The 16993-nt window shown below is 56.7% G+C and overlaps 4 protein-coding genes across 4 annotated transcripts; 1 reads left to right on the plus strand and 3 right to left on the minus strand.

The window, feature by feature from the left end:
• Nucleotides 1-541: 541 nt before the first annotated feature.
• Nucleotides 542-9147, plus strand: CHGG_10977 (uncharacterized protein; the record flags this gene model as incomplete). The annotated part of the gene is made up of 10 exons (XM_001226243.1): nucleotides 542-556; nucleotides 636-1083; nucleotides 1451-1725; nucleotides 2244-2393; nucleotides 2747-2835; nucleotides 3235-3428; nucleotides 4101-6265; nucleotides 6443-7924; nucleotides 8159-8784; nucleotides 9000-9147. The coding sequence occupies 10 exons, from the start codon at nucleotides 542-544 to the stop codon at nucleotides 9145-9147; spliced, it is 5592 nt and encodes a 1863-aa protein (XP_001226244.1).
• A 1059-nt stretch (nucleotides 9148-10206) lies between these two features.
• CHGG_10978 (uncharacterized protein) lies at nucleotides 10207-11487 on the minus strand (the record flags this gene model as incomplete). The annotated part of the gene is made up of 1 exon (XM_001226244.1): nucleotides 10207-11487. One exon carries the CDS (start codon nucleotides 11485-11487, stop codon nucleotides 10207-10209), a length of 1281 nt encoding a protein of 426 aa, XP_001226245.1.
• Nucleotides 11488-12576: 1089 nt separating this feature from the next.
• CHGG_10979 (uncharacterized protein) lies at nucleotides 12577-13452 on the minus strand (the record flags this gene model as incomplete). The annotated part of the gene is made up of 1 exon (XM_001226245.1): nucleotides 12577-13452. The coding sequence occupies one exon, from the start codon at nucleotides 13450-13452 to the stop codon at nucleotides 12577-12579; it is 876 nt and encodes a 291-aa protein (XP_001226246.1).
• Nucleotides 13453-14256: 804 nt separating this feature from the next.
• CHGG_10980 (uncharacterized protein) lies at nucleotides 14257-16297 on the minus strand (the record flags this gene model as incomplete). The annotated part of the gene is made up of 3 exons (XM_001226246.1): nucleotides 14257-15426; nucleotides 15492-16067; nucleotides 16217-16297. 3 exons carry the CDS (start codon nucleotides 16295-16297, stop codon nucleotides 14257-14259), a joined length of 1827 nt encoding a protein of 608 aa, XP_001226247.1.
• Nucleotides 16298-16993: the final 696 nt, after the last annotated feature.

The raw sequence follows: 16993 nt of genomic DNA on the forward strand, positions 1-16993 counted from the left end.
ATGCATCTCTAGATATTTATATAGGTACCTAACAAAGAGTCTGTTACTCTGCGTTCAAAGCCTCCCTTATCGGCATCTCCAGACCCCTATTCCTTTTTGAGCGCACAGGGTACTTAAGAGGTACCCATATCACCTCTGTGCTATGCCCCCGTGAGCATTGTCGATCCAACCTAACTATAGCCGAACGACCATCGATCCTCACAATCGCGACCTCAAGTGACCAATACATACGACTAATCCGCAGTTAAACACGCTAAGCTGTTCCGTACCAATGATGGAGTCAGCGCAACAACTGGAAGAGCTTCGGCTCCTCGGCCAGACCGTGGCTGACGCCTTCAAGAGCCTCATCGAAACGCCGTGCACGAACGATGGAGACACGGGCATGCCGTCGAGACGTCGCATCGAGAATGAGAAGGAAAGGTTTCGATTATGAGCGCGCGAGCTCGGCCTGTTTCAGTTGGGACACTCATCCCTCGATTACACAGTTCGCGATTCGTCTTATATTAAATCCTACCTGGCCGAACTGCTTAGGATATCCGAGATGACCTCCAGAACTGTGAGTACATTCGTTTCAGAATTTTGAAATTCAATGGCTAACGTGACCAGTGTTGGACATTGCCCTTGGTACGAGACAGCCGCTCGAGAGAGACGAGAGGGCACTCCAGGTGGGCGGAGTGGAAGAAGATGACATCAGATTTTCTGACGACGAGGGCTCGCTGGGATCGCCGGTGAGCAGCATTGGTTCCTTTCAAGAAGCTGAGTCCAGACTCTCCAGCATTACCACTACCCTCGACTCGCTCTATATTCTCGCAAACCGACTTGCAGAGCCACAGAATAGGCTGCAACGGCCACTTGAGGAGTTTTACGAGCACATTCCCCAAAACCAACGTGCCGAGCACATCCGCAACAAGAAGAATATTGAGATCATTCGGGCTGCTTCCGTCCAGCGGCAGCAGCTCTTGGACATGTGGGATAAGGACAAGGAGCTCCAGGAATCAGGGTTGGGCTCGGAGGAACTGATCACGCAGTACGCTTCGGCGAGCCACTGGCTCATCACCAGGGTGGGCGAGGCCAACAACAGACGTAAGCAGCAAATTTCTCTACTGGAAGAAACACTTCTAGATCCCGGGGCGCGACGAGACCGAAGCGGCTCCGGAGCTGCCCGTTAACACCGCCCCCATGGAGTCGATGGCCACGTCGGCGACCAAAATGGACCCGACACCGACGAAATCCGAGGATTTGACCTGGCATCCACCACCGAGCCATCTCGCCGGCAGCGAGCATTTTCTCTGCCCTTACTGCAGCGTTCGATGTCCAGAGAAGTATCGCAGTCAAGATGACTGGCGGTAAGAACATCCACACCCTTTCACGTTTACGACCGGTGCTAATTATTCGTTCTGCAGAGCACACCAGATCCACGACCTACGGCCTTACCATTGAACGTACGAAGGCTGTTCAGACCCCTTACGTCTCTACGGCGTGAAGAAGGAGTGGATCAGGCACGAAAACGAACACCGCTGGGTTTGGCACTGCTACTGCCACGAGGCCGAGTTCAAGACCCAGCCCGAGTACATGCAACACCTCAAAGAGGAACATCCCGAGGAGAAGTGGGAAGACTACCCGCCCGAGCTAATTGCGTCCGCCGGGGGAGGATCCGCCAAACCCGACCGCGACTGCCCCTCTTGTCCCACCAAATTCAGCGATATGAAGATGATGTGGGAACACGTGAGATAATTACCATCTCGAGAGACTGGCTCTGTGTGCTCTCCCCGACATCGGATATAACAGCGATGCCGAGCTGGAGTCGGAAAGATGATCCGACACCCGCCAAGTGATCGAAAACCGGGACACTTAGCGGTAATGTACCAGAGGCACTTAGCGGTAATGTACCAGAGGCAGGACCGGTGGGAAGAGGCCGAGGCGATGCTCGAGTGGTGCCGGCAGCGGCCGGCACAGTTGGCTTGAGCCTCTTCTATTTAGTCTCTAGCTGAACCTTTTCTTCCATAAAGCTCATAGTTTCTTATTAACCTTATACACCCAAACCCTAGCTACCTCGCGTAAATGTGCATCGCTCATACAGGTTTAGTGCCTAGCTAGGTCCCTAACTCCTAATTCACCCAGGAGCCACACCGGAGCAACAGCCCCCGTAGCGAGCCTTAGCGAGCGGAGGTGGCTGTGCGTAGGTTTGGCGGATGGGGGTTCTATTAACCTGTATATTATTATTATTTCTCTTATCACGCTAGGTACTAAGTACATGCGGTCCCTCAGCGATTAACTCGGTAGGAAAAACCATGCCTAAGCTGGATGAAAACCTCCGCACCTTCCGCTGCGGCCTTGCCGCTACCCCGTGGATCCATCTCCTCGAAAGGGCTCACCCACCTTCCGAGGTCAAAGTAACGAAATAGATAAAATGAGTCGTAACCTCTGTTCCATCGATGCCCTTCTGCTACTCCGCTTCGGCCCCGCCGCGGGCCTCTTCGTTGTTCTCATTTTCCAGCTCTACCGCCAGCCGGAACTCGTTCAGCCTCCCCAGCCCAAGCACCCACCCCACCACTATGGCAGCCTTCTCCACGTCATCTAGCCACTCCAGTAGCTCTGCGCCGTCGTCTGGCCAGGGATGAGGTTTATCTGCGGCTCCGTTGCATTCGAGTACGAGGTGTTCGAATGTCTCGCGCGCCATATTAACCTGTATAGTATACAGGTTCAGACAGTTAATTCCTGTGCTCTGATTGGCTGAAATTTCTAGACCCACCTTTCCCGACGGGGCGATTGGCTGACGGCACTTGGTGAGCGGCCCGAATCAGACCGCATGCAAAAGCGCCGGTCCGGCGGCACGTGATACAACACTTGACATCGCATGTGATATCGCAAAGCTTGCAATGACGTGGAGAAAGTAGCCTCCAAGCTGATCTGCTAACAACAACCAAGGCAAGAGGTAAATGGTGCAGCGAGAAAGAGGGAAGAAGTAGGGGGCTTGTACGAGTTAAAGGCAAAACGATTTGATCCGGATGTAGTTAGCGTGCTAAGGCCCTATAGGCCCAGTGCCTCCGGGCGAAATAAATTCCATCCATCCATCCATCTTGCAATGACGTCGGCTTCATGCCCCGCCAAACAAGCTCCCCACCATCAAAACAACCAATTCGCATTACCATTGGCAATCGCACCAGCCATCCCAGAATCATCGCGCAGAACCCAATTCTTAAGATACGGCAAATCTACACAACGAAACGATAGCTCGTCAATTGCGCCAGCTTCTGGCAACTTTTCAGCTCATTTCCAGCAGATGGCGGGCGTGGGAGCTGCAGACGCGCCCGGTAGAAGTGGCGATAGTGGCAACCGCGGCAACGGGGCTGGCGACACCATTGCTGGCCCCAGCACCATGATTTGCTTTAGATGCAATACCCGAAGGCCTGTTAGCATGTTCTACGGTAAGAAGGGCGGGTTGGTTGGAAGCTGTACTATTTGCCGTGACGACAAAGCCGCTACGCGCCATCAAGAAGTTGTTCCTTACTCCCACTTCGTCACGCCACTGAGCTAACTATGAGGCTATTCCCAGCTTGCACGCGTGGACTATCTACGACGAAGCCTCGAAGCTGCGGCTGCTCCATCCTCCAATCCCTCAAGTTCTCAAGCAGTCGTCCCTCCCAAATCTTCGTCGCTTTCCCAGCAGCCATCCGCGACACCCAAGCGGTCCCAAGCAGTAGCTGCAATTACGCCCAGCCAGCCACGAGAAGCTCCTCATCGCCCAGTCACGCCTTTGGCTCTAGAGGAAATTCGCGTTGAGCTTGGCACGCCGCTTGCAAGTCTACCGTTGCAGCTGTCCGAAAGGAGGGCTACAGCCCATCCCGCAGCTATAGCAGCGACGTCTCCCCACTCTCCTACGCCTGTAGTGGCACCGTCACCGTCACCGCTACGGCGACGAGATCGAGTCTTCAGTCGCATTACCTCCGCAGCAACTACAGCAACTTACTTTCGCCGTGGCCAGCACTCAGGCGACAGTCCCCCAACGGCACAAGCTCGCAAAGAGCAAACTGATATCCAACGGCGGCACCGTGCTGAGCGACGGGGCGGAGCTGAGACTAGCCTCACACCTACCCTAGCTCAGCTACGGGCAAAGCCTTCTTCGTCTTCGTCACCGTCTCTCTCCCAGCTTGATTCATCGCGCCCCGCTCCCACGACACCGGGAGCCGGTGGCCCGCCGCTCGTCACACCGGAGGTGCGGCAGGGTCACTCTAGTGGGAGCTTCTTGCCGTCGGGCCGGTCATCGGTCCACTCGTCTCAATATGACGGTGACGACGTCCCCAACAACTTCTCCTCAAGCCAGCTTCCCTCCAGCCTCATCCCCGCCTCCCAGTTGCCTCCACGCCCTGCGAGAGGACGCCCGCTTTCAGTGCGGCCTATACCTGCTCGCGATCTCACAGCACCCGATCCTCCATTTGAGCCGGGGGTGACGCCGCTGGATACAATTGCGGTAACTTCGGAGGATGCCCGGCTTATCAAATCCTTTCACCAGCAGCTTACGGACGACAAGATGGAGCTTTGCGGCCGGTGTCAGCACCGCTGGTTTGACATGAAGCTACGGGACTTTAATGGTGTTGCTGTCTGCCACACGTGCCAGCGTCGCGACTTCCCCTACCTCCGTGAGCAAGCCGACCAGCCTCCCCTTCCCTATTTCTACTCAGCCGCCAACAATCTTGACTTCGGAGACGTCCCTCCTCAGCTGGCAAGACTAGGTGAGCTCACCCCGGTTGAGGAAATGCTTATCGCGCGCGTCCATGTCCATATTCAGGTCCTGACGGTGCGCGGTGCGCAATACAAGTATCGCGGTCACGTCGTGCATTTCTTGCGGGACGTGGGCAAGGTCTATGGCCAGCTACCATGCCTTGCGCGGGATCTTGACGTTATCATCTTACGGCCTGCCAACACCGCAAACCACCCGCATCTCCAGCGCCAGTTCCGTCGTCAATTTGTTGTGCGCCGCAAGGTCGTCACCGCGTGGCTGCTTTTCTTGCGCGCCCACCACCCCGGCTATCGAGATATTGAGGTGGACCAAGCTGCCTTGCAAGCCCTCCCGGAGCGCGGCGATCTCATGGACCAGCTTCCCATCCATGAAGTTGAGGATGCTGCTGTCAGCCTCGAGGATGCTGTTGAAGATGTTGACTTTGATGACCAGGAGGCGGCTGCTGTACCGAATATGGTCGTCAGCGAGCGAGAACTTGATATGTTGCGCGCTGAGCTTGCTGGTGAGCCTCATGTCCACAATCCCATGGAATTTCAACCCCGGCGGCAATCTCCACCTCCAGATGAAGCACCACCAGCTCAGGACCATATCGTCGTCCCCGAGATTCGCAGCACTCCCCTCAGCGAATTCAATCGCTCCCAAGCTCTTCTCTCTCTTGCCTTCCCCTCACTTTACCCGGAAGGAAAAGCTGAATTTGTGCTCCCGCGGCAGCGCAGTATCGAATATGGCGACTATCTACAGCATGCACTGAAATGGCGCGACGGGCGCTTCGCGCGCCACCCCCGATTTCGCTTCGTCGCCTTCAATACTCGGATGAGGCGTCAGATCAGCGCCAGAAGCGCGTTTTTCGTGAAGCGTCATGAGCAGCTCAACCCCGAGCCAGTCAATATCGACACTTTGAAGGAGGCGCTCCGCAATGAGACCCCTGACGGCAAACGGCTTCTTGACTCCATCGTGCGATGGACGGGCAGTATCCGCGGCACCAAAGCTTACTGGGGTGTCAAGCTTCAGGAGCTGCTCGCCATGGCCTTCGCGCTCAAATGCCCCAGTGCTTTCATTACTTTCAGTGCTGCAGATAACCACTGGCAAAGCCTTCATCAACACATGCCGCGCTTTGAGGAGTGGCTGGCTGCTGAAGAGCTCCAGCGGATGCGCATCTCTGTCGCCAATTTGCGCGATAATCCCCATATCGCAGCCTACCACTTTCACCGCCGCCTGCAACTGTTCACCACGCTCGTCATGAAGCAGAAGTTCAATCTCACTGAACTATGGCAACGGTACGAGTGGCAGGGCCGTGGCAGTCCCCACAGCCATGGCCTATACTGGTTCCTTGAAGCACCGCTCCCTGAGGTGACTTCAGAGGCAGCCCGCCAGCAGTTCGCTGAGTTTTGGGGCATTCACGTCCACGCCGTCAACCCGGAGGCTGGGCGGCAGATGCCGCCGGGCGAAAGCAACCCGCTACGCGCCATTCCCACTGTTGACAGTGAGCTAAGCTTCGCTCAGCTGTCCAAGGTTGTCAACCGCGTCCAGCGTCACCACTGCAACACCTCATACTGCTTACGGAAGAAGAAGACTCCCCGGCAACCCCTGGATGCGTCTCCAGCACCAGCGCCTCAGAGTGAGCTCGCCTGCCGCTTCTATTTCCCACGGCCGGAGCACCAAGAAGCCATCGTCACGAAAGCGCTCAACCCAAACTACTAGATGTACGACGGTGCCCGCAATGACGCTATTCTCAACAGCTTCAACCCGGCCGTCATCATCGCGTGGCTGGCAAACATCGATTTCTCTCCCTGCACGTCTCTCTCTGCTGTCGTCAACTACGTCGCCAAATACGCTGCCAAGGGCGAAGAGGCGACGGTCTCATACAGAGAGATGGCCAGCAAGATTCTCCCACACGTCTCTCATCGCACGCCTATGCTTTCTTTCGTCAGCAAGATGATGAATAAGATAGCCGCGGAGCGAGATTACCCAGCCCAGGAGATCGCTCACCATCTCCTTGAGCTTCAACTCGTCCACTGCAGCCGTCAGATTCTCAAGGTGGACTGCCGAAGCCCTGAGGCGCAACGTCAGTACATCATCCATGACGAGACGGTCCAGGAGACGCTCTCCATTTACACTAAATATCTGGGCCGAGAGGACACCGAGGATTGGGGTGGGATCAGCTACTTCCAATTCCTGACGAAGGTGAACTTCTCCAAGAAGCCATGGCGGCACTGGCAAGCACCAGCAAAAGACCGGGTGCTGCGGTACTTTCCCAAATACAAGCAAGAAACTCAAAGAGACGACTTTTGCCGTATGAAGCTGACGTTGCACCACCCCCACCGTCACCACGACGAGCTCAAGATTGTAGATGGTGTCCCGTTTGCTAGCTACTCTGCCGCCTACCGCTACTGCTTGGAGAACCACAGCCACGAAGACGACTATTACGGCGTCATGGCTGACGGTCACGAAGAGGAGTTTCAGGAGGCGTCAGATGAGGACGAGGAGCCACCAGACGCGGCCAATCCCATCCCCTGGGACGAGTTGGCGCGTGAGCTCCCGCGACGGGGTCCGGAGACGGAGGATATCGAACTCCTGGGCAACCGTCCGCAGGATCTTACAAAAGATTGGGGCAGCCACGTTGGCACCCGCCCATACTGGCTCAGCAACCAGCTTTGGAAGGAGACCAAGCTCGCCCATCCCCTTGGCTTTGACGTCGGTGACTTCCCTGACGGTGCGGAGGACACCTTGAGCCCCCACCAGCGCCTCATCTACGACATGGTGATGACCCACGACCAGCAGACTGTTGATGGTTTGCACCCTCCACCGCTCAGGCTCAATATTGACGGCAGAGGCGGCTCAGGCAAGTCTTACGCTATCAAGCTAATATCCGCTCATCTGTACAAGCGGGCGGTGCAGCAAGCGCGCCCTGATGCTGAGAATATCGTCATTCGGTCAGCACCAACGGGCGTAGCTGCCAACGGGATCCAGGGGACCACGCTTCACTCACTGCTCCGCCTCCCCGTCGGTATCGTCGCCTTCGAGCCACTGAGCCCTCCAGACGTGGCTGCCGCGCAAGCTCGCCTCCAGTCGCTCAAATATCTCGTCATTGACGAGAAATCTATGATCTCGCTGAAGACGATGGGCTTCATCGATAACCGCCTGCGTCAGATCTTCCCCCGCAGCAATGAGCCATTCGGGGGGGTCAGTATTCTGCTGATGGGCGACTTCTATCAGCTCCCCCCCGTCAGGGGCAAGCCACTGTACTCCCCGGCTCAGCTAGTTGAGCCGCTAGAGATTACCGGCCGCAATGCTTACCAGGCGCTGAATCAGACCATTGAACTCACCGTCGCCCAGCGTCAGCGAGGTGCGGATCAGGAGGCTTTTCGGGCCGCCCTAGAAGGCCTCAGAAACAACCAGCCAACGGTAGAGCACTAGGAGTTGCTTTGTACCCGTGTACGGTCCAACCTGACGGCAGAGGAGGTCGCGCTTTTCGATGAGGCTATTCGCATCTTCCCTACGAATCAGCAAGTCACCAACTACAACCTCGACCACATGGTCGCCCTCCAGCAGCCTTGCCGCCAAGTCGTCGCCAAGCACACAGGGCTGGGAGCCGAGACAGTGCCCGCCTCCGATGCTGGGAATCTCCACTACAAGCTTCCCCTTTGCATTGGTGCGAGGGTGATGTTGACGGAGAATATCTGGACGCCCGCGGGCCTCGTCAACGGAGCATTGGGGACCGTCCGCGATATTGCCTGGGCAGCAGGCGTAGACTGGAGACAAGAAGCCCCCAACATCGTCGCCGTTGAGTTTGACAGCTACGAGGGCCCGCCGATGTGTCCCGCTGGCTTCTCTGTTGAGGGGGCGCCTCAGGGGGTGAACTACGCCAACGTCGTCCCCATATTTCAATCACTACGCGAATTCCCCAAAGGCCGCATTGTCTGCACCCGCAAGCAGTTTCCTTTGACCATCGCCTACGCCATCACCGTCCACAAGTCGCAGGGGATGACCGTAGAGAAGGCGGTTGTGGATATCTCGGAGCGGGACTTCCAGCCGGGGCTTTCGTATGTGGCTGTTTCGCGGGTCAAGACGCTCCAAGGCGTCATCTTTGACGTCCCCTTTGACTTAAGCGCTTTGAGGCAGAGAAGCCGGGAATCGTTTGAAGCAAGGGAGCAGGATCTACGGCGGCGTGATGCGGAGAGAGTCCCGTTGCCCGCCTGACGTGCGAGTCACCCCCCAACCCATCTCTAAATAGCCTCATCAAATAGTGTTTGCACAGGTCGCCCCAGCGGCCATATTTCAACCTGACACCCCCAACGTCGTCTCAGCGCCATAGCGACAGCACCGGTACTGCCAGTCAATCGCCTACAGCTCCCAGCGACCGCCCGGAACACTTGCTCCGTGTTCTGCCATCTCTCACCGCATAAAAGCAAACACTTTTCGGAAACTCGTCGGTTTTGAGCTTTCTGAGCTCAGCGGGCTTCATGGGAGATGGCGGCATTCGGTGTATCACCCGAGTTAAATTTCTTAGTTCCGACGGCAAAACGCCGGCTGAAATACTGCCAGCTGCCTGTGCCTCTTTGTCCCACTGCAATTGTGCATCGCGCCACCTGGCGACAGCTGCCACCTCTCACCTCCCAGTGAATTCGGCCATCGCTCCCACCCAACTCAGCCATTGCCACCACTCCCAGCCATCGCTATTCAAAACACCAAGAAAGCGTTACCATCACCATTGGTGCGAAAAGACCTTAGTTACCGAGCGAAGAACCAGTCAATTAAGCCCCCAAGATCGCGCCGTGGCGTAGCCGCGGTAATAGCGATCTGGGGCGAGATTGACGGTTCGAAGCCCGTCCGCCGTGGCTCCTGGGTGATTTCTATGCTCGTGTGCTTGCTCCACGCGCATCGGGCTATTTTAAATTATCTCGAGATAGGTACCTAGTCTTGGCGTCGCCGTAGCTTGATAAAGAGGGGGTTGACTTCAAGGCTAGATTGAGGAAGTCGAAGAGGTTGAGAGTAGAGAACTTAGTACCAACTAATGATAACTACTAGTTACAAGAGATCGCCGCCGCGTTTGAGACATTGAAGTAAGCCTTGTCTTCCCTGCCTCATTGCCCCAGATGTTTTCTCGAAAACCAAGATATATGCCTATAATGCCTCCCGAATTTACAGTTTTGCACAATGACCAAGCATTCAGCCCTACGTTGTTTGAGAAATATAATACTGTGTTTTGGGATCCTTTTGTGCTATTACTAAAATACGGCGGGACTGTCCTCATTAAGTGAATAACGAGGCCAACATCCACTCACACTACTTACTGGTAGTGATCGTAAACTACCTACCTGGGTATCGTACAATGGAGCATGATCCTCATTACCCCGGATACCTGGCTAGTCCAAGTCCTCCTCCAACTGGGGATATATTCAAGACGACGGGTCGAGTCACGTTAGGTAGGTACCTAGTCAACATAGCCCGCCGCAAAATCCCACTCAAGAAGAGCAACCATCCGCCGCCAGAATATCGCGGCGCCTCTCGAGCCACTCAAGTTTGTTCGGCTCCAAGACAGATTCCGATCCCTTCCAGCGGAGAATCAACTCCTCTGCAAGGTCCTCGTAGTCCTCGTAGAGAGTCTCGACGCACTCGTGCCACGGGATTCGCTTGGGCCCCCCGGCGCAACGCACGCCAAGGACATGCCCGATGGTGTTTAGCAAGCGGTGGGTGCTCCCATGGTAATTCTTGGCCTCCTCCGGGATCTCCCCGATGAGCTTCTCCAGCGCCTCCCTACGCTTCGAGATATACTCGAGTATCCACATGTCGCAGGCCGCGCGCTCCTCAGCCTCCTCAAAGACCAGATCGGTTTCATCTTCATCCACTTTGCAGTTCCCCTTCTCGCCGCGGAGATCGGCGAAGAGCCCATGAAAAAAAGCTAGGATTTGCTCGACCGCCGCGCTCCGACACTTCGCAACTACGCTGCGCAGTTCCGGAAACGACGCCAAGATGCCAACGGCGTCATTCGCCTCGGTGGGCAGCTGGCCCAGAACGTCCAGCTTCGAGCCCGAGGCCAAGGCGATTCTGCTGATATGTTCCTTCACCAACTTCACGGCGCCCAGCTGCCAGGCCACTTCCAGCCGGTGAACGGCATTGGGGTCCAGGCTCTTGAGGACACGGCCGTCGCCCTGGGTGTGGGCTTTGAAGCGCGGGCGGGCGTGGGCCAGCCAGTCGCGGACGAAGGGCCGGAGAAGCGGCAGGACGCCGTATTTGTCGGCCGTGGCGACCGTCTTGGCGATCTGCGTGCAAACACCGGCCGTGTCTGTCTCGGTGTCTGTATCCGTGTCGGTATCCAAGTCTGTATCATCCGTGTCGTCGTGCCATCTCGGCACCCACTTTGGCTGCTCGTGGATCAAGGCGAGCAGGATGGTGATGGGGAGGGGCTCGTCGTCAGGCAGTTGGATGATCCATTTTTCTTCGTCGGTGGGTTGCTGCCGCTGCCCCTCAGGCCCGAATATTGTTTCCTTCCATTTGGGCGAAGCCCGCGCCATGGCTTCCAACGAGACCCTGTGGCGGTACGTCCGTTTGTGGTGTGGTGCCTCGCGGTCGGCCCCGACCACGTCAATGAAAAGGCGGCCTTGTTTGTCGAGGACGACAGACTCCATGTCTTCCATGGGTGGCGCTTCGGTGGTGGAGGTTGCTCGGGTGGCCGTGGAGGCTACTGCGCCGTAGGCGGCGAGGACCTCGTCGAGCGTGGTCATGTCGAAGGCTTTGGGAGGCATTGTGGGTTGGTTGGCGGTGCCTTAAAGATGGAAGTGTATCACTAAGTACCTATGATTTGTAGGCACTGGGAGCAAAGACTGAAGGGGGCGGCGATGAACTGAAGTGCCGGTGGCCTGATGTGGTTACATGTAAGGCACCAAATAGTTTCTGGTTTGCCGTCAAATCGGGGAGGAGTGTGTTATTTATCCCCGCGGAGAAAGATACCTAACCTTTGAGTTTGGTTGCTTGGAGCAAACGTCGTATGTCATCCAAACGTGATGGTTATGTGGGTTCAAGTTCTTTGTTGTGTGACTCCAGTGTCAGTTCATTCAACTCGTTTTTTCAAGTTGCGCTCCGTTTGTGCCACAAACCTTGTGGCTACGGTCGGAAGCTTGCAGACATAGGTACATACCCCTACCTAGGTACCTAGGTACATTTCAATACCTACCTATGTCCAGGCCCTGGAGTACATGCCACGGTATGTTGCCACTACTTTTTCTCAGGAGACCACCAAACAAATACGACAAAATTGCTAACATTGAACTGGGCCGACCAGTGGTTGGCAACCGCTCCGACTACCTATTGCATGCATTCTACACTTTCCTTTTCCCCAACTCGACAGGCCAGCAGACCACTGCCCAGAGAGTCGGACGGGGACCAAGAACTCTCCGGGGTACGATCACAGGGCTTTTATGCCGTCTGGTACCTTATATAAGCAACTGTCTCGCGTCTGTCCCTAAGATATCGCCCCGTTCCTTGAATCACCAAGCAATGTGCTCCAGCTCCAAACATGGATATCTCCAACATTGCTCCTCCAGCTCGGCTCTAAAATTCCGGAACCGGTTCTCGAGGGCCAGGATGCACTCCTCGTGCCCGGCGACTATGATCCGGCCCGGATTAGAGAACACACCAACGCCCAAGACGATGGCGACTCTCTCGAGTAATTCGTCAAGGTCTATATCAACGTCCCTGGCCGCCTGCCACTTCCACGGGATCATAAGTTCCCTCTTGTACAAATTCTTGGACATTTGCTCGAGCAGCGACTTGTTGCATTCGTCACGCTCCTTGCTATGGAGCTCTTGTAGCACCGGCACTGCCACTGTCCTTGCTTAGACGGCAGCCCTGTCAACTGCCCCAAACATAGCCTTTTTGCAGCCCGTCGTGGAGTTCTTGCGGAGGCCATCTGTCACCTGCTCGTAAAAGCGCAGGGCCGACTGGATCAACTTCTGCCGAACCGCCGCGAGGTCTTCGACGAACATCAACAACGTCGGAAAGATCGCAATAGTGGGAGTGTTGTTCGCAGCATCCCACAACTTGTCTAGCTCCACTTTGGTCATCCTAAATAAAAAATGATTGATGGCATCCTTCAGCAAATCTACGGCCCCCGTCTGCCAGGCAATGTTCAGGCGGTGGACTATGGTGGTGTAGTCGTACGTCATGCCGCGAGTGTAGTGAGGCAGTCGGCCGCACTGGACCCAGGCCGAGACAAACGGCGAGAACAGGTGCACCACGTCATAGTCGTCGGACACGGAGGGGATGGCCGAGATGGCCTCGTAGTGGCTATGGATGCGGTTTTGCGACGGGGGCATCATGTCCAGCCGGTTATGGATGACAGCAAGCAATACAGCGACCGCCCCTGGCTGGTGGTCGGGCAGCACCACGACCAATTCTTCCTGTTTGCTGCCGTCATCGGGCTCGGCCTTCCGTTTCCGATATGACTCAGAGAGCACGTCGTCCCAGCCCTGAGACTTCCGCCGCAGAGTTTGGGAGCAGACCCGGAAGCGATATAGCCCGGGCCTCTGACGGCCGCCGTCGCCAGCCTTAGCTTCTCCGCCGCCCACATCTATCCAAAGATCGCCCTCGTCGTCGAAGGCGAGCATGTTGTCAAAGTGCGACTCCAATGCGAAGCGGGCCTTTTTAGGGGTGCTCTCATACTTATCGAATTCCCAGTCGTCGAGGAGTTGGCTCAATGTGAGGGGTAGCATGTTGTCGTTCGTGGGGGATAGGAACCAAGGCGCGGAACTTCCAGTTGATCAAGCGTAGCGCGGCCGCCTGTCCACACTTTTAAATGTGTACCCGTACACATCGCGGTGTCAAGCCGGCTACCGGTTTGCGAGTCTGTCTGAGCACAAGTTAGATAAGATGCTGGATTATAAAAACCCTTGTTCGTCGTTGCTTATAGTTATTGTTCTTGATACTTTCGAGACCGCCGCCTTCTTATTCTCTGTGCCCGGGACGACATAATTCACACCACAGCCAAAACCTATAACTACCTTCCGTACGTCATCATATACCCAGTAAGATTTGCATTTGACCCATAACCAAAAGAGCAAAACTGGGAGCAACGTTCGATAATATACACCTACCTACCTGCCTGCCTGCTTGCCTGCCTGTTCACGTACATAGTAACACAGGTTTCCAAGTTTCAGCCCAGAGCCCAGAGTTGGGTGGCCCCAAACGTATATACACCGTCCTACCCAACCAGATACAAGTTCGGGATCCAAAAGCCCCCCATCCATCCTACCATCCGTCCCATTTCCAGATATAAATCCACCCATGTTGTAAGTGATCCAATCCACTTGAACCCATCCGTCCCGGCGCGATGTGTGATGTGCTTACAAAGATCCCCAGTATAATATTGGCCTTGACAGTCCCCCATATTCTTGATACTCAAGCAACACGGTCTTAACGCTCCTCCATGCTCTTGGCACTCCGCCTTCACAACCCCCCCATATTCTTGACACTCCCCCATCCCCTCTCCAACCCCCCATATCCTGCGCCACCCAAGCTCAAGCAATAGCCAACCGATCCACCTCCAGCCTCACCCTCTCCAACCAGCTATGCTCTCTCCTCCTCCTAGTCAACCCCTCCGCCTCCTCAGGCCTACCATGGCGGCGCATCAGATCCTCCAAGTGAATCGACCAGATGGCATACTGCTCGTCGGTCGACAGCTCGAGCCCCCGCAGGCCCCACTCGAAGGCGCGGTCCCACTCGCCCATGGTCTCGTAGTAATCGTACAGCCAGCCGACATACAGGCACTCCATCATGCGGGCAAACACGACGGGGAACCCGCCCGTGGCGACCATCTGCTTGAGGCGGGCAAGGTAGGCCTCGCATTTGGGGCCGAAATCCGAGGTGAACTGCCGCCGCAGCCACTGGGCGGCCATCTCGTCGCTGGTGGGGTCGTGCATTATGAGCTTCTGGGCCCAGTAGACGCTCTGGGCCTCGAGCCGGATCATGTGGTGGTCGTGGCGGTCGCGCGGGTTGTTGACGACGTCGTCGGTGGGGGACGGCGACGACCAGGGCTCCTGGGCGTTGTTGGTGCGCTGGCAAGCGAGGTACTGGTTGCGGGCCCACTCGGCGTTGCGGTCGAGCATGCCCGGCATGGAGGCGATGGTGTCCGAGTTGAGCTGGGAAAGGAGCATGATGTAGCGCATGATGTCGTCGGGGCGGTCGTCGACTAGTACGGCGAAGGAGGCGGCGAGGTCCGACACGGGGTGTTTGCCGAATTTGACCATGGCGAGGCGGGAGAGGTAGTGGAGGTATGCGGAGAGGATGTCGCGGCGGTTAGACTCGAGGAGGAGGTGCGGGACGAGGAAGCAGAGGTCTGAGAATGTTTTCATGGTGGGTTTGGATATCTTGCGCTCGATCTGTAGAAAGGCGAGGCGCAGCACGCGACCGCCCTCGAGGTTCTCCTGGAGGTCGAAGAGATCCATGGCGACTTTGAAGTACCGGTAGCAGGGGTCGACGAAACCGGCGACTTCTTCGACCTGGAGGTTGGACGGGTCCAGATCGACGTGCCCGTGGATAAAACGGCGGACGGCTGTTAGCCCGCACTGTATGCTGCGTGACCCGCTGTCGGCGTGTAATAGTTCGTCTCTTGATAGGACAAGAGCATTGTCAAGGGAGTCGTCCGAGCTGTGGTCGTTTGGCGACTCAGCTTTGGCCCGTGAGCGGCCCTTGATGGCGTATTTGAAAAAGCCCCATCGCGCCTGTTCAGCAGAGTTAGTCTTGTTGTTCCCACCTGTCCCGTTCCGAACAACTCCGAGGGTGGCAAAGAACAAAGAAAAGGGCGGCTTTCCAGTTGGGATTTGTACATCTTGGACGTTGCCCTGACGTTGTGTTTTGTCTCCATGATGCCAATGATATCTCGAAGAATGCGGTTCTGTGTGATGTAGAGCTCGTAGAGGATGCCCTTCCATGGTTCCCAGTCCTGGTTCTTGCGCGGTACGACGGGCTGGCCGGCTGCCGGGGGCGCCTTGAGCTGCCCATTCTTGGATGAGCCCCCTTTCCCGCCGGGTCTGCTGGATCGTTGTTGGGCAACGCTGGCCTTCCTCGCTGCGATAGCCGACATCTTTTGGAGGGGACTCGTGGAGGGGGATTTCAAGGCCTTCATCATGAAGAGGTCGTCGTCGGCGACGGGGCTCGTCGACTCTTCCTTGATGAAGATTTGGGGGTCGTGGTCGTCGAGCACCAGCCCGGTCAGGTTTTCGGCGACGGCGAGAAGGGCCCTGGCCTCGCCGTCTGGCGTACCCGGGTCTGACATGGGACGGACGACTCTCAGGCTTGGCGCTGGGGGCGGCGGGATGCGAGATGGGGACTGCGGGCGGCGGGCAGCGGGCGGGGGCGGCGGAGCAGGTCGCAGGAGCAGCGGCAGTAGCAGCGGCAGCGGCGTGCACGGTTAACTCAGGTTAACTACCTTACAAGTACCAACTACCGTCCGACGGGGTGGTTTGCGGATCCGCTCACGGAGCCGGGGCTGCGGGTGCGTGGTGGAGCAAGAACGGGAGCTGGGACGCGATCGCCGATCGGCAGCGGCGACAGGACCATTGTTGGGCGCCCCTAGTAATAGACACTCCCTGCTAACTAGCACTCAGCTGCGGCTCTGTCGGTGGTCGCTGGATCCTGGTTCGTGGAGGGGCATGCACGCTGACGGCTGACGGCTGACGGAGAGGTTCTGTTCTGGCTGATTGTTGGCTAGGCGAAGAACGGATGTCGGAAAGTGCAGCAGCAGCTGAGCTGGGTGGTGCGGGCAAGTGGGCAAGTGGGCTCAGAAGAGGAATGCAGTTTTGTGGACCGTGGGTGCGTGGAAAGTGACACGCTTGTGCGGCGCGAAAGTCGGGGAAACCGTGGGTGCCGTGGGTGCGCTCCTGTGTGGGCAGAATGGCAAAAGAATGGCAGATGCTTGTCCAATTTACGAGATTGGCACGGCCCACCACCCCTCCGCGCCCACAGAACAGAGTTGCCCCTTCATTCCCGGTCATGGCACTGTGCTGCGTCGGCGCCAAGCGGCCAATCAAGATTCCACATTGGAATGCCAAGCACTCGGTCTTCTGTCTTGGGCGTGCAGCTTCTGTGCGTATCGAATCCGCTTTGTGCCACCGACCGGCCTGCTCTCCGGAAGCGAAGCCAGGGGCGGATCCAAAAGAGGGGCGTTTCGTCCCCCCACCCTTAATTACCCCCATGTTTGGTTTCCGCCCATACATAGTGCCACGAGGAGCGCCCGATTTATCGGGAATCAATTTT

This window comes from Chaetomium globosum, genomic scaffold (assembly GCF_000143365.1).
Source record: "Chaetomium globosum CBS 148.51 scaffold_8 genomic scaffold, whole genome shotgun sequence".
Taxonomy (NCBI): Eukaryota; Fungi; Ascomycota; class Sordariomycetes; order Sordariales; family Chaetomiaceae; genus Chaetomium; species Chaetomium globosum.